The 20,226-nt window shown below is 32.7% G+C and overlaps 3 protein-coding genes and 1 long non-coding RNA gene across 5 annotated transcripts; 2 read left to right on the top strand and 2 right to left on the bottom strand.

The window, feature by feature from the left end:
- The first annotated feature begins 3,090 nt into the window (after nucleotides 1-3,090).
- LOC106428971 (receptor-like cytoplasmic kinase 1) lies at nucleotides 3,091-5,824 on the top strand. Its single transcript, XM_013869712.3, has 8 exons — nucleotides 3,091-3,318; nucleotides 3,851-3,969; nucleotides 4,069-4,316; nucleotides 4,397-4,523; nucleotides 4,591-4,864; nucleotides 4,954-5,086; nucleotides 5,232-5,318; nucleotides 5,551-5,824. The coding sequence occupies exons 2-8, from the start codon at nucleotides 3,885-3,887 to the stop codon at nucleotides 5,689-5,691; spliced, it is 1,095 nt and encodes a 364-aa protein (XP_013725166.2). The 5' UTR covers nucleotides 3,091-3,318; nucleotides 3,851-3,884; the 3' UTR covers nucleotides 5,692-5,824.
- An 825-nt stretch (nucleotides 5,825-6,649) lies between these two features.
- LOC111203369 (putative defensin-like protein 233) lies at nucleotides 6,650-7,490 on the bottom strand. The gene is made up of 3 exons (XM_022697139.2): nucleotides 7,333-7,490; nucleotides 7,025-7,171; nucleotides 6,650-6,958 (listed from the first exon to the last, which is right to left on the bottom strand). Exons 1-3 carry the CDS (start codon nucleotides 7,397-7,399, stop codon nucleotides 6,861-6,863), a joined length of 312 nt encoding a protein of 103 aa, XP_022552860.1. The 5' UTR covers nucleotides 7,400-7,490; the 3' UTR covers nucleotides 6,650-6,860.
- Nucleotides 7,491-14,699: 7,209 nt separating this feature from the next.
- Nucleotides 14,700-16,856, top strand: LOC125580286. Its single transcript, XR_007318054.1, has 3 exons — nucleotides 14,700-16,003; nucleotides 16,108-16,491; nucleotides 16,670-16,856. It is a non-coding gene; the product is annotated as an uncharacterized LOC125580286 (long non-coding RNA).
- A 241-nt stretch (nucleotides 16,857-17,097) lies between these two features.
- Nucleotides 17,098-20,226, bottom strand: LOC106428976 (probable receptor-like protein kinase At3g17420). Of its 2 annotated transcripts, none has more exons than XM_013869718.3 (7): nucleotides 20,032-20,226; nucleotides 19,070-19,690; nucleotides 18,282-18,509; nucleotides 18,036-18,206; nucleotides 17,812-17,941; nucleotides 17,507-17,722; nucleotides 17,098-17,440 (listed from the first exon to the last, which is right to left on the bottom strand). In XM_013869718.3, the coding sequence occupies exons 2-7, from the start codon at nucleotides 19,639-19,641 to the stop codon at nucleotides 17,348-17,350; spliced, it is 1,410 nt and encodes a 469-aa protein (XP_013725172.2). In that variant the 5' UTR covers nucleotides 19,642-19,690; nucleotides 20,032-20,226; the 3' UTR covers nucleotides 17,098-17,347. The 2 variants fall into 2 exon arrangements, with proteins under 2 accessions (XP_013725172.2, XP_013725173.2); XM_013869719.3 differs by having other exon boundaries at nucleotides 17,098-17,432; nucleotides 20,032-20,225.

Here is a 20,226-nt window from a genome sequence, read left to right as displayed (position 1 = left end):
CGCCATGCAAACTATAGCCAAGACGAACTCCTCTTCCGACGAGGGAGTTCCAATCAAAACAGTTGTCGAACCAATCGAAGCCAGAATCAATTGGAACATAGAAGGCACAAAGAAGAGGAGATCCAAACAGAATTCGGTACAACCCGGAGCTATTATGTCCTCAAACACCAGAAGCCGGCAGTCCAAACCCGAAGAGGAAGGCATGGGCCCCGGAATCAAAAGCTAGTCGTCCACCAGAGAGTAGGTGCGACACCAGAACGTAAGCCGACCATACAACGCTGTCAAAGCCATCAACGCCGACGCTGTCAAAGCCATCAACGCCGGAGAGGAAACCCAACATCTCGGGTCAAGATCGCCGGAGAAGAACCATCCCGAAACTGTCCAAATAAACACCGATCTACACATACTACACTGAAATTAAATACTAAAGAACATATCGGACCGACACCGTGGCTGGGATAGCTAACGTCGCTGGCCGGCAACTGAAACAAGTGGTGTTTAAGCTAGAGAGAATCGAGAGCTATTTGGAAAAGGGAGATTTTTTTTTAGATATTATGACAAAGCTAATGGTTTAGTGTTAGAAAATAGAGAATAATTCTAACATAAAAAAATATTTAAATACCACAAAGACTTCTTCTATTTCAAAAATGTCTATTTTAGAATTTTTACATATTAAAAATAAAAATTTTTAATTATTAGTATATTATTTTTTGTAATTAACTATTCCACATAAAATTCAACTAATAGAATTTTAATAAATAGAATTACGTTGATAAAAACAGAATTATGCTTTCTGAAATTTATAAATTACCATTAAGTATTACATTAAAAATGTAGCAAATGTATTTTTAAAAATATTTCTTTTTAAACATGGAATTTTTAGAAATGGAGTGAGTATTTCTCATGGTAAGATTATTTTGGAGCATGTGAATCCGAATGAAATGAGTTAGAAATAAATGCCAACGTAAATCATGGAGTTAAGAGAAGGGGTTTGTGTCGGTGAGTGAGAACGGAAAGTAATTAACAACCGGGAAACCGGACGGGACATGTTGGAGTGAAAGAGAGACGCATTACATTACACACACATGCTGTTTCTTTAGTGATGGGTCCAGTCGCCACCGGCAAAAAGACAACATAGAATTCTTCACTTTTTCATTTATCTCTTTGTTAGTGTGTCGGCTAAGGTGTCAAATTAGACCCACTGGTCGATAGTCTATCTCTGATATTGTCGTTTTGAAAAGAAACATTTTGAACAGTTTCGCCAGCCTGCCAATAATATTGATCTATTTTTCAGTTTTGGTAAGATCACACACTGATTTTCATTTTTTAACATTTATAGCTTTTCTTTTGTGAGTTATTTTCGTTGAGTTTCGAAATAGATACACTTAATCACAAACAAAGTAGTAGACGGCAATCCAATGACTAATGTCTAATCAAAACTTAGGAGACGAAATAAGCACAGTACAGCAAATAATGTTAGATATGTAGTCTGACAAAATGAGAGATAACATGATCCATTGTTTTATCTTTCAAAAGAATTGCATTGAGTTGTTAGAGCAACATTGTCAATAAGAAATCCAAAGAGTTTCTAAAACAAAACAAAAAATATTAATATTTTAATGAGTTATTGGATAATTAAGAGTTAATTATAAAATAAAAATTTAACCAATCTATTATTTACAAGTGTCATATGGAATTGTAGTGGAGTTCTAAAAAATCCTAATATTAGAATTCTTTTTAATTCTATTTTGATTTTTTTTATTCGTTGAAACTCACCTTGAACCACTTTGTTAGAGCAATTCCATCATTGGTATAAAGAGGGGATTCTCAAAAAATTATTAGTTGCTATTCCAAACTGGGTTTCAGCAGTACATAAAAGAAAAAAAAAATCAATGAACAGGTGCTTCGAGGAAAATCTTGGAAAGATGTTTGGACCCTAAACGGTCATTTTACTCTGCTTCCGCAGCGGGCCGGGCCTGACTAATTAACACAAAAATAGAACTTTTGAAAATTTAATGGGTGGTTATTAGAATTCCATCAATCAATTTTGCTTTAATTTGTAACTGAAAACCTTTTTTTTAATACCATTGATAAAGGTGCTCTTAATCCCCAAATATCGATAAAACAGACTAACAATTAAGGCCCTAAAATCAACGAAATAAATGGCGTATTTAGCTGACAGTTGCTAGCCTCTGGGCTTAGTCACGGAGAGATAAAATGTGAAATAATGGGTTGAATAGATAGACCCAGCATTTTATTGCTTTATGGCCTATGGCCCCATGGGTAACTTTTAAACAAAACACAACTCAGGTCGATTCTTGTGGGATTTGGTTTTGTGTTGTTAGTTTAAAGTTTGTGTAATGACGTTGGTTTGAACGGTAAAAGAATTCCAAATTTATCACTCAATTTTTATTCGATTAAATATTACTCAAGAGAATATATGTTTTATTTTGTAAACACATTTACTCAAGAATATTCTAAAATTGCTGAAAACACACATAAATATATAAAAGTCGCGTGCATAAGATTTTGAACCAAAAAGAAAAGGAAAAGATGGTGGGAATTGAGGTGAGACAGACGCGAAAGCTTAGAAGTTGGTTGTTGACTTGTAGACAGACAGACCAAGTAACACAAAGAACACGATCACCGTGATGGTCAAAAGACCCTTGCTTTACATCTTGACCTCTATCTAACCTACAACTTTATTATATCCCATCACAATAATATAATAGTACCACTATTTATAATCTTCCTATTTAATAGAATATATAAGCCGTCTTTTTGGGTTTTCTCTCATAAATTCAGCCTAGCAGGTAAACAAACAATTACTATTGTACCAAAAAGAACATAAAAAAATGTGATAATGTTTATATGATATGAACTACTTTTTAAAAATCCGAAAATGTAAATATGCATATTTTTGATGATTAGTTAACTTAATTTATGCAATTATGTGAACATATACATCTATCCGCGAAAACAAAAACCATGTAATAATATGAAACTGTGCAACAATTAAACTAAAACCAAATGGCTAATTAATGAGTAGATTAGAGACTTAAGGCTTCTAAACACGAAAAAGTAAAATAATGAAAAGTTGCAGGCGAGGGGAGACGCTATCGTGCGCAACTGCTCCACCACTTTATAAATCATCATTAACTGTAAAAATTTCCGCCGGGAAGAAAAGTCTTGTGTCTTCTTAAGCTTAAGCTTCACCAACCCTACCCAACAAGATAGGAAAGCTTCTTCTTCTCTCATCGGAAACATTCGACTCGTCTCTTCTCTTCTCCTCTTCTGTTGATTTTTTTTTGGAAAAAGGTAAATGTTTGCTCTCTTCTGACCAACTCTAATGAATTTCCCTTTCAGGGTCTTTCCTTTTATGTTCGTGATTAGATTATTTCTCCCTGAGGTTCCGGTTTCATGCCGATTAAGATTTTGTAAACAGTGTTTTTTTCTGGGTTTATTTCAGTTTGAATTCCATTTTAACGGTTACGATCGTTGACCTTAGGTCAACAAATGTCCGGGGTTATGTTGAAACTTTGATCATGGAGAAGAATTGTATTTTTCTCATGTATAATCTGTTTTTTTAAAAACAATTATTTTCCTTTTGATTTCCGACAAGTCTGTCTTATTTATGTTGTTGGTTAAACCCTGTTCATTGTCTGAAAGTATTTCCTGAGGCTCTGCGTCAGAACATTTCTATATTCGTTTTGTCTAATTTCCTTTGAAAGATTTTTAGTAATGTAAAAACTAATTATTTTTAGTTTTGCATTTACTGTTATTTTTAGCTCAAATCTTGTCCTGCTACAACTCCCATTACTGAAATTTTTTGACGTTTTGTGTTAAACAGTTTTCTAAGTTTGTGTGTGTAAGAGAAAAGCGCAATGAGCTGCTTTGGCTGTTTTGGTGGTGGTGAGGATTTTCGTAGGGTTTCCGAAACCGGACCAAAGCCATTCCACAACAGAGATGGTATAACTTAGTTTACCCATATGAGTATTTAGTTCTCTTTAGTGTCCATCCTTTGGCTTGCGGCCAAGTTTATGAACCTTTTCAACTGTTGTTGTTAAGGTATCAATGCTCACCATCACAAGGCAGATCCGCCCAAGAACTCACCAGTTATTCAGATGCAGCCTATCTCTGTTCCCGCTATTCCAGCTGACGAACTAAAGGACATAACCGATAACTACGGTTCAAAGTCCTTAATTGGTGAGGGCTCTTATGGAAGAGTGTTTTACGGTGTTCTCAAAACCGGAAACGCAGCTGCCATCAAGAAACTTGATTCCAGTAAGCAACCTGATCAAGAGTTTCTCGCGCAGGTAGAATGCTATTAACTTAAAATCATTATAATATTGTCAATCTATTGCTTTGTTACTGACACAAAAGATCTTTAAAACAGGTATCAATGGTTTCGAGATTGCGTCAAGACAATGTCGTTGCCCTTCTCGGGTACTGCGTTGATGGACCGCTCCGTGTTCTTGCTTATGAATTTGCGTCTAATGGATCTCTTCATGATATTCTCCACGGTATGTTACTAAATGTAAAAAAGCATTTGAGTTTTAGGGCTGTGAAGTGAACTTTTGTTGGTGACAGGTAGAAAAGGCGTGAAAGGAGCGCAGCCAGGTCCTGTCTTGTCGTGGAACCAGAGAGTTAAGATCGCTGTTGGTGCGGCTAGAGGGCTGGAGTACTTGCACGAGAAGGCAAACACTCATGTTATCCACAGAGACATCAAGTCTAGCAATGTGCTTTTGTTTGATGATGATATCGCTAAGATTGCTGATTTCGATCTGTCTAATCAAGCCCCTGACATGGCTGCTCGCCTTCACTCGACTCGTGTGCTTGGAACCTTTGGCTATCACGCTCCAGAGTAAGCCCTCTGCTTGAATAGTCATTCAATTAAAAATCATGTTTTGGGAATATTATAATCCCAATTGACAATTGAATTATGCATTTCAGGTATGCAATGACAGGAACATTGAGCACAAAGAGTGATGTGTATAGTTTTGGAGTTGTTCTGCTTGAGCTACTCACAGGTCGTAAACCAGTTGATCATACTTTACCACGTGGACAGCAGAGTCTTGTGACATGGGTAATGCTTAATGTACCTCTGCTTCGTTTTCTGTTTTACTCATATTGATTAGAGAATGTTGTAGGAAGACCAAACTCTTATACAAAAAAAAAGGAATGTGTCTGCAATCATATTATTAAATGAAAACTTGTTTGTATGGTCTCAGGCAACCCCTAAACTGAGTGAAGACAAGGTGAAGCAGTGCGTTGATGCAAGACTAAACGGTGAATATCCTCCCAAAGCAGTTGCCAAGGTAAGTTCTCCCCCATAATCTTTTGTCATGCTATCATTGACTCAATAAAGAAGGTTAACCTTAGGACATGACTTAGAAACTGCTTCTCCATCGTGGTGTGTTCCCTATTGTAGAGGACTAGATTGTAATACAAGATCCCTTCTTCTGACAATAGAACCTAAGTACTGATGTATGATTTTTTTTTTCGAGTCTGATTATGGTTTTGTCTATCTTATGACTCGGTATGGATCAGCTGGCTGCAGTAGCTGCGCTATGTGTGCAATACGAGGCAGACTTCAGGCCAAACATGAGCATAGTGGTGAAGGCTCTTCAGCCTCTGCTCAATCCTCCTCGCTCTGCTCCTCAAACTCCTCACAGGAACAACCCTTATTGATTGATATCCTCACAATCACGCTTCATCAACCGCTATTTCATTTGTTTTTGCTTGAATCCAATTTGTGTAAATTCGTGAAAGTATGACTTTTAACTCCTATATCATCATTAATCTAAAATTTTCTATATAAATATTTATTTTTGGCAAAACTATTAAAATAATTAATACATCCTATATCACTATTAAATTAATATACAATATATATATAATCTATATATATATATATATATATATTACATTTATAAAATAGGCTAAATATAACTATAAATATAATTTTGTACATCAACTTATATATCATATTTGTACAAAATGAATTGAAGCATGCATCAACAAATACAAACTTGTATGTTTTCAGGTTAATTAACCAATTGATTTTCTCTGTTTTGACATATTTTAACTAAAACAAACAAATTCTTAAATTTATTAGAATTTAGATATTTAGATATATATATATATATATATATATATATATAACCAGATGATAAAAGATATATTTAAAATATATAATTATTAAATATAAATTAATTAAAATAATTATTTTTGTAAAATATAATTTTAACTTTATTAAAATTTAATATAAAATTAAATTGAAATACTTAAACCAAATCAAAAGAAATAAAACTATAAAAATATATTATGATTTTTTTCAAGTTCTTAAAGTTAAAATATAAAAATAATAATATCTAAATATAAATTAAATTTTCGTTTAAAATAAAAGATACAATATTTAAAATTATTATATCTGCGTATGTGATGCAAGAAAACTTCTAGTGTGTGATGCAAGAAAACTAGTTTTCTGTATGATGTGCAAAATATGAAGTAGATCTCTTATTAAGCATAGCCCAATCGATAATGTAAATGTCCATTTAGTAATTATTTTTTACGAAAAATAAAAAAATGGGAAAATGAAAATACTGATCTGACATCTTGAGAAAATGGAGAGATGACGTGGTAGCACTAAAAAGAACTAAATAGAGCATGGTCTCTTTTATTAATATAGATTTGGAAATGTCGAAAGCAAACAAAAATAAACGAAACAAAATTGAGTGAAAATACGCATGTACTGTCCGTTATTAATGAATAACGCCTAATCTTATTGCCTTTACTAAGAAGAAAATACCATCAGATTAGCACCATTGCTAATCTATGTTTCACCACCAAAAACTCTTTTACGCATCTGGCACACAATCACCGGCAACAGCTCTGAGACATGAGCAGATATGCCCGGGGTGTTCCGAATGGTGTAAATCGGTTTGTAGGTTTCCAGCTGTTTTATTGTAAGAAAAAAATTAATATGAAAACTTAAAAAAAAAAAAGATATGTCCTTTCTTACGTGATTTGTCTGGTTCCCGGTTTATACAGGTGCAAGTAAGAAAACGCCGTGTTATGTTATTCGAAAGCATGTCTCTGAAGCATCTCTTGTCTCCATGTAACTTGCTGCATTTTCCAGGGAATGGGATCTGATCATAACAGTCCCCGTCTATTTTATCAACCAAAATACATTGTTAGTTTATAGAGAAAAAATTAGTATTTAAACGATTTTAAATCGTCATGTTCTAGAACTCTTCTTTGCTTCTTTATTTCTTTCAAACACGATTTTTGTTGATGTTAATAATGAATTCAAATGAATAATGTAATTACCTTTACCATGACTCAGAATGAAACATATGAAAACAGAAAATACCATAACCAAAGTAGTACCCTTCATGATTCAAAAATTGATAAAGATTATGACTTTGTAGAAACGTTTTGTCAGTCTAACCAAAACCATTGTTCTTATTTATATAAACACAAAGTAAAAACTATTGTTCCGAGTTAATTTGAGAGAAAGAAGCATAAGGATTGAGTCAAGTCAACTGGATCTGCGGAATCGGTTTTCAAATTTTAGAAACACTATTCTTATTTTAGTAAATTTCACTATTCATTATTTTGGGGTTTCGTTTGAGTTTGTTTATTGTTACCCTATCAGTGGTTTCTTTTGTATTATTTCGGGCTTTTTTATTTTCAAATTATTTAAACTATTTCTTCGTGATCCTATTACTTAAAGTTACATCTTGATTCATCGATGACAATACAGATCTATTAGTGACTACCACAACAACAAATCATAATTACGATATATATCATCAGCGATTCTGTGATTACGCCGCAAATTAGCTTTGACATATTTAAGTGATGGTTTAGTCTCGGTACAATTTTAAATACATGAAATCTCGGTTTAGATGTCACAAGTCAATTTGGATACAGATATGCATGTATATGAACGACGATCATGCCACAAATCAAAACTGGATACTCAAGTTTAGCTTTTTCACACATTTTTAACATTCCAACACATCTAATACAATATATAGCCTTCATCTCTAATATTTATTTTCTTTTGAAACTTTTAATCTCCAATATTTCGCATCTGAACATATGAATGCATGTATACAGAAGAATGCAATTCAATTTGCACAAAATTTCGAACTCCAAATTCATTCGTTGGTTTTAAACAAACAACAAAGAAGGCCTCCTCCTCCGTTCAGATTGAATCTGGATGCACCAAGGTACAAACTCTAACAAAAAACTGATATCTAGTTATAACATTTTCATACAATATACGTAAATGAACACATATGGAGCATATAGTTATTATGTCAACATTCGTACGTAAAAATAGTATATATTGACGTCAAAATTTCTAATTTTCATATACGGAGCATATATATATATATATATATATTATTAAAACTAAAATAAAAATGAGAACTGTTTGAAAACATGGATAACAATATAAATGAAAATTGTTTGAAAACATTGATAGCAGTAAAAATATAATACCTATTTTTAAGTGATTTTTTTTACATATTTTCATTCTATTTTTAATCAATTCTAACCACTTCATTTATGATCTTTACCAAATAAATTGACATAATTTATATTTACTATAGAAGTAAAATACAAAATTTATTTGTTTTCACTTTTTTTTATCTTTTACATTCATTTCCTCACTTTTTAACTACTTCATTAATTATACTAGGGATCGTTACCCGCACCAAGGCGCAGGGTTTTTGCATTTTAATCTATTTTTGTCTCTTGCTTACTAATCTAGCATTCAGTTTTTCAATGCATTTTATCTTCATCATCTCCTCTTGTCTTGTTTACATTTGTTTTCACGTTTTGTCGTTTGATTTGTCTTAGTTTTAGCTTGTGTAATAACTTAACCCTGATCATTCTTATTTCATTCTTTATTGATTGATATTTTTATCTCGCTTACCTCTGTGTTGCCACTAATTTGCTCGAATCATTTTTCATCATCTGCTTCGTATTCTTTTTATATTCATTAAATATTGTCTCCAATCTCTTTAAATCCTAAAAATCCTACATGTTGTTTTGTTTATTAAATCACATATTAAATATTGTTGAAACTGTTTATTTATTCTAGTAAATCCTTACGATTATAACTAAGATGATATGGATAAAAGAATGATTATAATTTAGTTGAAATTAAAGTCTAAAGCAGAAGTTATTAAACTTGCAATCCTTCTTTTTGTCATCCAAGATAGCTTTAGTCAAATCAATTATATTGATTTAGAAAACCGATAAGCTATTTCAATCCCAAACAACCAAAAAACAGGCGCATTTGTTATTGACGCTGCGGCGGGTTTCCTTTACTATAAACATAATTGCTTGTCACAACTGTTAATAAACCCAAATGTGTTTACAAAAGCTACCCATATAAGAGTTTCATACTCATTTCTCTTTCTCTAGTCATCTCCTATGTTAGTAGCTATCATAATACAATCATCAAACAAAGGACATATCTCTTGCTTCCATATAGAATATGCAAAAGGACTGTTTTCTGCAGACTCCATGATCACTGAGTATTATAAATATCAAACTCTGTCTATGGTCTATTTATATGTTGAGGAAATGCCTCGAAATGTAGCTTCCAAATAATGATTTCCAGGTCAACACATTGCATGTTAACCTCCACAATGGGATCAGCGGATCTGCAGATACCGCTACATGTCGAGTCGAACACAGCTACACATATGTTCCCTACTTGTGCCTTTCATTTACAATCTGCAATTCTCTCAAAAACCAGAATCAATGTTAAATGAGGTAAAAGTTTTTGAGTCACAACAGACTTTGTATAGCCAAGCCCAATAAACCAAGCACCCAACGTAACATCCCCACTTGCCTATTTGTGCAGAAAATGACTTGATCATTATATAGTAGCACCGAGAAGTTAGATGGAGAATGAGGTATGAATGCAAAGTAGAAAAAACAGTTAAAATCTTACTGATTATGGAAATATAAGAAATCAATTCTCTTGAAATGGCGTATAACTGTCCAATAGCGTGACAGAAGTACTTGTTCATGTTCTCACCAAACTTCCAATTCTAAATGTATATATAAATCTATTAGAGTTATTGCCAGCGTTCTGTTGCTATATTTGTTAGCTAAAATAATCCGTCCAACATAATAGGAAAAAGAAACCAACGAAATTGTAAAGCTAACCATCAGCTGAGATGCTTTTGCTGTCCTGACACATTGCAAGCTTAGTGATTTCACTGTCAAAAGCAACAAACTAAGCAGTCATATAAATCCGAGATATTTATTTACAAACGGTTCCTAGCACAGAAAAATAATATTATTATGTTACGGATGATAAGTTTGATGCATAAATACAGTTTAGAATTTTTTTTAACTGAACATTTGTGCCTACTGAATTACCTTACAACACCCACTGCATTGTGATTTTGGCATGTTAAAGCTGAGAATCAACATTGGAGCTTGCGTTAGCATTTGAAACATGAAATATAGCACCATCAATTTCCAGTGTTAATTCCATTGACAATAGCTGTGCAAAAGAACTCTGCTAGTAAGGTAATCGTAATTAGTAATTCTTTACATCTTAGTGTCGTGCAACTTCAAAACGATAGACACTTACAATCAACGGCTCTCAAAGATGGACCGCAAACCATCTAATGATATGCTTACCTCGTCGTATAAGTAATCCATGTCACTTCCCTCCCACGGGTAACATTGCTAGTGAAGATCAATTCCCTCTACCTCTTCCTCATCATTAGGATGCTCTACAATGTACCCTCTGTAAGGTTCAAATTTATGTCGCTAGAATTATCAGAGAAAGAAATATAAAGTACCCTCCAAATCTTCAGGAGCATCGACATTTTGTTTATTCAATGATCTTCATTCAACCTAACAACCATCAAAATAAAAAGAATGTGAGGCACATAATCTTCAAAATCCAAGTTTAATGAATGAAAAAAAAACTCAGGAAGACATAAAATGTCAAACACTCACTGGCTTCTTCTTCTTTTACTTCTTGGCTCCCGTAAATAAACTGTCAAAGTCATCATTATTTGCAGGAAAAAAGATTAAACAAAGCAACTGATAAAAAGAAACAAATATGTTTCAAAGATTAAACAAAGGCAACAGATAGTATGTCTCCCGTGTGACTCAGCTGTGTCCTCGATGGCATCCTGAACGACAAATGTCTTTTTCTTCTTCTTGGTTAGATCAAAGGGTGCAAGCTAAGGATGACCAAAGAAAATTAAAACCACACAATCATGATTTATCAGGCAAAATAAAAGAACCGATGATGAATTTATTAAAGATGGGGAGATGTAGAGACTAAAGAAGAAAAACTGATTCATGAAACTCAAAGAGTCAATCTGTGTTTCTTAGATGAGTCATGAACCGATGATTAAAAATTGAAAGCCCTAAACTTCCATTGAAGAGAACGCTTACAGAACAAAGAGGTTTATTGGTTTTTTTTTAACGAATCTCATTTCAAAACGTGAGTTATAAAGTATTTATTAAATCATTAGATAAAATAAATAAGTGTGGGTCCCACAGAGAAAACCGAAGAAGCAAAGGTTTCAGACCTTCATAAATATATATTTGTTTTAGCCATCAATGTACAAAGAATCGTTTAGCTCAGTGGTATAAATGTTGTTGTTTAGATCTCAATAACCCGGGTTCGAGCCACAGACTTGACACTTTTTCACACTTTTTAAAAGTGAGACCCACATATCGCTGACGTGTCGCATCAGGAGTGATGCAACCGCCCTATTATAATGTAGATTTACTATAATATTTTGACAACATTTATTTCACATATTAACTATAATAATTCGACATATTTGAATGAAATTACTCTATTTGTGACAAGAATTCAAAATAGTTAACAATTTTTTTATTTGTTTACATAATCAGTTAGACATAGACATTCATATATGCTCAGCTACGAGTTATTTCTTTTAGATATCAGTTTTTTTGAGTTTTGAAACCAGGCTTCAGTCGGGTATTATAATTTTTTATGTGGGTTTCGAATCTGGTCTTCCCAAGTCAAGATGAATTCAGTTTTGATATATAGAAACCTACAAATATCCAAAAACTAATGTATTTGAGGCCAGTTCGGATATTTGTACTTAAAGTAACAATATTAACCGATACAGTTCAGATATTTTGAATTCAAACTAAACTTAACCTAAAAATAACCAAATAACCAAAAGTAACCATATTATCCTATTTGATTCGGATTCTATTCTGATGTATAGAAACCTAAATATATTCAAATAGTTATACAGTTAATTATATTATGACACATATAAAATATGATAAAAACAAAATAAATTTATAAAAATATAAAAATTAACACCCGCACAGACGTGTAGGTCAATCTCTAGTAATTAGTCAGCATTAGTAAGTAAAAATAGTAAATATTAACGTCAAAATTTATAATTTTTAACAACTTTAGAAAATTTTCCAGTTCTTATATTCAAAAACTTTACTGGCTACACTTTTTAAGTTTTAAATAAGCCTATAGAAATCAAACTTGCATGCATGAGTAAAAACTTAAAACAATGACAAGATTGTGGTATCTGATGAAAAAAGGTTTCAGAAATCACAATCAATATGGAATACGTGAATCGTACGAAGATGACATCTTCTTTCAAAAAAAAAAAGATGACATCATCAAGAATCCAAGATTGCAAATATATGTCTTTATGTGGATAATGAAACAAACACTACAAGAAAAGTGCCGAGGATTGTTTCCGAGGACATGCATGAGTCATCCGTAAATTTACTTTGCCGTTCCGAGGAATTACCGAGAAACTATTGACTTTGTCAGAAACTTCTCAAAAAATTACGATGAACTATATTTGTCTGGCCGTTAACGGAATAGATTGTCGGAATGTTGTTTGAACACAAATCCATTTCCAAGAATTTTATTTTGTCGGAGTACGTATTCTAACAAACTTGTCGGTACTTTATCGAAAAATTCTAATGAACAATGTTTGTCAAAACGTTAACGGAATGAATTGTTGGAATCTTGTCCAAACACAAATCCATTTCAGTGAATTGTATTTTGTCGGAGTATTATAACAAACTTGTCAGAACTTTGTCTAAAAATTCCAACGGAAATTGACTGTCTTTTGCATCATCGGAATTCGGTATTGGTGTGTCGCTTATGAAGCTTGATAATTTATTGATACAATTGATTTATAATGATGCGACCTGCGCAAGATAAATTTATATAAAAATTATTTAAAAAATATTATACGGAAAAATGAATTTATATTCTTGATTGAATTAATATTTTGGTCTTTAAACAATTTTTATTACTTTTTGTTAATTACATAATTTGTTTGCTGATGAGTTGATCCCATTTTTAAAAAAAAAAATAAGTCAAAAAATCACATACCGCATAAGAACCTAACGTTTAAGTCGAAAAATCTTGGGTCTATTTGATTACAATGAAACTATGCCAGCTCGGTATTATATCATGATTTAGTAATTTAAAAATTAATTATGGTTACGAGAAGTTTACGTTCACGTGCCAATCCTATATATTTTCAATATTTTTCTCTTTTTCATTTTGGTTATTGTTCGATATAAATATTGATTTTGAAGTTTATTCTCATTTCGTTTATTTGTTTTGACTTGAGATTTAGAAAATGCTTATGATTTAAAATAATTAAAGAGATACATACTTATCTTAAGATCTGCACCTTTTGCACAATAAATATTTTATATTTATTATTTATTTTATGTTTTTCTGCATATTATGAAATAATAAAATAATAAGTATATATATTAAATAACTAAGAAATCAGTTACTATTATGTAATAAATTGGCGTGTGCATATAAATCAAACTATCACTCTTGTTTATTCGCAATAATTTTAGGGTAAATAAATCAAAACAATCAATCTTATCTATTGTATATGATATATAATTAAATTTAAATGATATTAACATATATATAGTACACTTTTAATATAGATTAAATGAAGTTTCTACTCATATGATTTTAGGATTATTTGCATATTTGTGTAACAAAAGTTTACACCAACAAATTTTTTTTAATGTGAGATAATTTCAATAATTTATAATCATTTAAAAAATAATGAAGATTTCAAAATTAAAATATTAACTTTTCAATATATGTTCAATGCGAATATCAAAATATAAGTATACATTTTCATACGATGTATAGTTTAATTTAAACGATATAAAATATATATATTAACATAAAACCCTATTAAAATAAAATTATTTCTTCATATGGTCTTATAATCATTGTATCTTAATATAGAAAAAAATTTAAACCTTGATCATAAAAGTTTATGTGAGACTTTTAACAGTTTTAGTAATTTATACTCGTTTTGAAAAACTCAAAATACAACATATACAAAAAAAATCTAGATTCTTATTATATGATTAATGTAATTATGTAATTTATTTTAATAATAAAGAAATAAACAAAAATGATAAAAAATATACAAATTGTTATCAAATCTTTATTGTTTAAAATCATTAATTGCTATATATATATTTTTTAATCACATTACGTAATTCCGTAGGTTTTATTTAAGGAAAGTCTGCGAAACAATAAAGATTTGATATATGCGACCAACTATAGCATGCGAAATATTATTTTATTGGAGAGTATAATTTTTATACTATAATTTATATAAGGTGCTCTAGAATTCTTTGAAATAGGATTTGGAAGACATACACAAATGCCACGTAGGATGAAGTTTTTTTTTTAATTTTTAATAAATTCAAGTTATAACTTTTTAAAAAATCATCAATTAATATATAAGGAATTTTTGTTATACCTTAGTGATGTTACGTGTCTTATTCTAACTTTAAATATGTAAATAGTCATCAGCGTGATGTTTAAGCTTTCCCAACAGAAGTATCATATAATAACAGACTAACAGTATCGTATAGTAACAGATTAACAGTTACACAGAATCTTTCTACTTCCTTCTAATTCTTCCTAATTCTACTTATTTAAAGTTATTCAACTTGTTACTCCTTAATTCAAAATTTCGAACCGCAAAGCCGCATAATGTTTAAGGTTTAAAATAAAACCGACACATAGCCGGTTTATTTCTGATTACCCGTTTTTCAATTTGGACAGTAACAAATGGATAACTTAATTAAACCGAAACAACCAGATTAGAAATAATAAACCAAAATTAATTAAATCCATCTTAATAAGCCACTTTAAACCGAAAAAACCCATCATCATCTCATCTTCTTCCTCTCACCCAATCCAAATCCAACGAATTATCTCCTCACCCAATATCTGACCCGTTAACTTTAAACCCTCCACCATCAACCTTATCCAATTCGTATATGTGAATCGTAATTTCCAGTCCCAAAACATAATATCTTAAGATAATCAGCTATGGACAAAAACTCAATCTCTTGCCCTAACATCTCTCTGAATCTGTCTTCTCCCAATTGCAAGTTCTCCGTATTTTATTGTTTTTAAAGTCATTAATGGAAAAAAATTGATGAAAGTAGCCCTATCGTCTTCTTTTCAAATTTATCTGAAAACCTTAAATTCACAATCAATGGCTTTTCTCTCTTTTTTTCTTGCTTTATATAATTATTAGTATTTTGACCCAAAAAAAATATAATTATTAGTATCGACGTATTATAGATTTTTAAAAAATTGTTGATTTCTAACCTGAAAATAATGAAGCATGTCGATGTTAGAAGGAAGATGTGACGGGTCGGGTTGGTTTCTTCTTTGGTCTGTTTTTTTTTTCATTCTTTGGTTTAAATTTTTTTTTCGTTGGTTTGGTTTAAGTTTTCAAATCTGGTTTATGTTGCAAACCGCTAAATCAATGAAAAACTATGGTTTACTTGGGTTCGGGTTTCAATCTTTAGGATTGGAGAGTAATAGGTTGAATAACTTTAAATACGTGGAATCAAGACGGAGCTGAAAGATTGTGGAGCTGAAAGATTGTGTAACTGTTACTATACGATACTCCTGGTGAGAAATAATTCGGTTTCTTAGAATTGTAAATAGTCATCCACTTTAAAAGTTATGTTTTGGAATTTCAAAATCTAAATTTACAATTGAGTTCTGCTTTACAGGTATGCAATGACAGGAACATTGAGCAGAAAGAGTGATATCTATAGTCTTGGAGTTGTTCTGGTAGAGCTCCTCACAGGTCGTAAACCAGTTGATAATACCTTACCACGTGGACAGCAGAGTCTCGTGACATGGGTAATGCTTAATGCACCTCTGCTTCCTTTTCTATTTTTACTCATGCTGGTTAGAGAATGTTGTAGGAAGAACAAACTCTTAGATTGTGAGAGAGTAGATACTCAAAACTTTCTCTAGAAACATAAACCATTATTAAATGAAAACATGTTTGTGTGGTCTCAGGCAACCCCTAAGCTGAGTGAAGACAAGGTGAAGCAGAGTGCGTTGATGCAAGACTAAACGGTGAATATCCTCCCAAAGCTGTTGCCAAGGTAACTTTCCTCCATAACCTTTGTCTAAAGTACTATCACCGCTTTAGTCGAGAAGGCTTACCTTAGGGCTTAGGACATGACTTAGAAACTGCTTCTCCATTGGTTGACATCTACTATAGAGCCTAAGTATTGAGGTGTGATTCTTTGAGTCTGATTATGGTTTACTCTCTTATGGCAGCTGGCTGCAGTAGCTGCGCTATGTGTGCAATACGAGGCAGACTTCAGGCCAAACATGAGCATAGTGGTGAAGGCTCTTCAGCCTCTGCTCAATCCTCCTCGCTCTGCTCCTCAAACTCCTAACAGGAACAACCCTTATTGATTGATATCCTCACAAACACGCTTCACCATCCACTATTTCATTTGTTTTTGTTTGAATCCAATTTGTGTAAATTCGTGCAAAATAGGCTTTTTTTTTTATTTATCTCTAATAAAAATAACCCTAAATCCAATGTTGCTCTATTTTCTCCTTTTATGGTATTTCATGCGTGGGATGTAAGTTTCTACTAATTTTACAATATACACCAATATTGTGTTTGTGCCATTTTGTAAAACTGAGAAAGATGTATTATCTTGCTATTTTAATGTAGAATAATGTCTTGCAAGTCATGGAGAAAATCTATTTTTAAAGTTGATGTTGTAATAAAGTATAAAGGTAGAAGAAACCATACATTTTGTAAATATCTGCGACTGTAACTGTGTATGAAGGTAGTGAAAGAAAGCTATACAAAAGATCCAGACAAGAGAAACATATCTTGTTTTCCTCTCTACATGTATAATTAAAACATAGAAAAGTAAAGAATCTAAACAACCTCCAACGAATCTAAAAGTGCGTTCAGTGTATATATCTGTATGTTACTCAAGTCTTTGCTTCTGTTACTATCTCGTCTTGATTAGCCTCTGTGCTTTCTCTAGGCAGTTCTGTGTTCTGACTTCTCCTTCTTCTTCGTTCCTAATTAAACATTCATCAAAACCATTTATATTAACACTATCGTTTAAAAATTATTTCTATAGATACCTCTCTAGACATGACAGGGTATTCATCTGATTCAAGCATTCTAGCCACTTGACTCATCGTTGGCCTCTTGTCTGCATCAGGATCAACACATCTCAAAGCTGTCAAAAGCGCTCGTTTAAGTTCGCTCTTCGATGGTTTGATCTCAATCTCTTTATCCACCACTTCTTCAAACTGTTTCTGCTGAACCATTAACTTCAACCACTCCACCATATGCACCTAAACACACACACACACATTTCATGAAACAAGATCAACCTCTGACTCACGTCCTCTCTATTTCAAAGTGTGTGAGTTCTTTGCATTACCTCTTCTTTAGGTCTTTCATAATCCACTGGGTACCTTCCAGTAATAGCTTCCAAGAGAACAACACCAAAGCTGTACACATCGCTCTTCTCGTTTAGGAGACCAGAGTTTGCGTATTCAGGCGCCACATATCTGAATATTAAACATAGAAAAAATGTGAGATTATTATTTTTTTTTTTGAAAAGACCCATAGAGATTATTTAAAGCTACAATTTGTATAACTCACCCGAATGTACCCATAACACGAGTACTCACGTAACTACTATCAGCTCCAAGTAGTTTAGCAAGACCAAAATCAGATAACTTGGCGTCGAAGTTTTCATCCATAAGTATATTGCCTGATTTGATGTCTCTATGCACCACTTTCGGCTCAATAGCTTCGTGAAGGTAAGCCAGCCTGTTTCAGCCGCAACACATTCTGATAAGCTTACACTACCAGAAATTAACAAGAATCATCATAACGCTTAATTACGCTTTAGCAGTGCCAACAAGAACTTTGATCCGTGCCTCCCACGTGAGATGCCTTTGGTGATTCATGTCTCCGTGTAGCCATTGCTCTAAGTTCCCATTCTTCACGTACTCATAAACTAGCATTCTATGTGTTCCTTCAACGCAATATCCAAGAAGCCGAACTAAGTTCTTGTGCCTGACATGTCCTATTGCTTCCACTTCAACTCTGAAGTCTTTATCAGCTTGTCCTCTGAATGAAACAGCAAGAATGCCAATCTCAGATATCATGAGCAATAGGACTGGTTATATTATCTGAAACCGAAAACCGGAACGGAACCGGAAAACTACATGATTGAAACTTACAAAAACCCAAAAGATTCATATTTCTCCAAACTCGGAAAACCAAAACCAAACCGAAACTCAATACATGAAATACAATTCATTTAGCTAAAAAATAGTTATATTTAGTTATAAACTTGTAAAATAACAATATATCTAAAAATATAATTTATAAACCGAAAGTTATTCAAAAAAGAACGAAATACCCAATATTTTTTTTCTATTTTTCAGGTTTAACTCAGGTTTTTGGTTTTTGTGTTTAAATCCTAACCAAATCCAATTGTATGTAATTTGGTTATGGTTCGGATTTCATACAAAAATTGAAAATCGACCTGAACCGATCCGGAAAAATACCAATTCCTAAATGGGTTCTAAACACCTCAACCCGAATAACCCGGTCCGAACTGTAGACCGGAATGCACAGCACTAATGAGCAGTAAAAAGATAGAGAAAGGTGGTATGGTATCTTACGGATTGTTGAGCAACTTCTTGACAGCCACAGGGGTTTTGTTAGCTAAAGTTCCATGGTAAACAACACCATAGCCACCATCACCAATGATATTCTCCTTGGAGAAATGATTAGTCGCTAGCTGAAGATCACGGAGAGTGAACCAGTGACCCCAACCAATGTGAGAGCCCTCTGGAAGACCCGAGAGAGGCGAATGAGCTGCTGCTGAAGGAGTAGTAGCAGGAGACAAATGTGACCCAACCGCAGTCTTTTTCTCTAAGGAACCAGAGTAGTTACCATCACCATTCTCAATGTCTCTCTCGCTGAACCTCTCATCTAGAGTTTGATGAGATGTACCGTTGTTGTTAGACAAAACATGATCAACACTTATGTCTTTGATTTCTTCAGGAAGGTGAGGGGTTTGCGTTAAGGGAAGCTGTGTGAAGTTAGATCTTCTTGATTTTTTACGGAAGCTGAGCCATACTGAAAGGGCGAGGATTAGTATGAAAGCTGCAAAGAGAGCAATGACTACGATCTCCCATAGTTGAAGAGCGCCGTATCTCTTGGTTAAAGTTTGTTTCAGCTCAGACGCCATTATAGTTCACAGATACTTGTATATATATATATATATATATTAAATCGACCTGTAGAAGTTGAAAATGGATCATTAATGTAATAAAAATGAATGTGAAGGGAACAAATAAATCCAGAGAAAACAGAGTATTTAAGAAACAGAGTATATAAGAAATTAAAAACAGAGTAAATAAGTTCCATAATCAGATCAAAGTGGTGAATCATCCAAAACTAGTAATCAGAAACTTAAGAAACCATTCCAGATCCAGGATCAAGATCCAGCATTTAATATTGTAAGAAACTGAAAAGTCTAAAATTTTGCAGAAAGTTATAAGCTTTTAAACTTCCAACGCAACCCACATGGAACCTTTGAAACAACATCAAAATCATTTAATGTTTGTTAACTCAATACCTTTCTCTTGTCTGATTTTTTTCTTTCTGTTTCCCGTTGAAAGATGGAGACTGGAGCTCCAGTTAGTAAAGGGATTACATAAAAGAAGAGAGAAGAAGGATCAGTGAGATTATTAAGTCCATTTTCATAAATCTTTAGAGAGATCTTTGTAGGGTTTCATTTGGTGGGGGGGGGGGGAAACAGAGAAGGATGTTT

The sequence above is a fragment of the Brassica napus genome, chromosome C1, assembly GCF_020379485.1.
Source record: "Brassica napus cultivar Da-Ae chromosome C1, Da-Ae, whole genome shotgun sequence".
NCBI lineage: Eukaryota > Viridiplantae > Streptophyta > Magnoliopsida > Brassicales > Brassicaceae > Brassica > Brassica napus.
The sequence above is the reverse complement of the archived record's forward strand: the minus strand, read 5'-3'. Positions and strand labels throughout refer to the sequence as shown.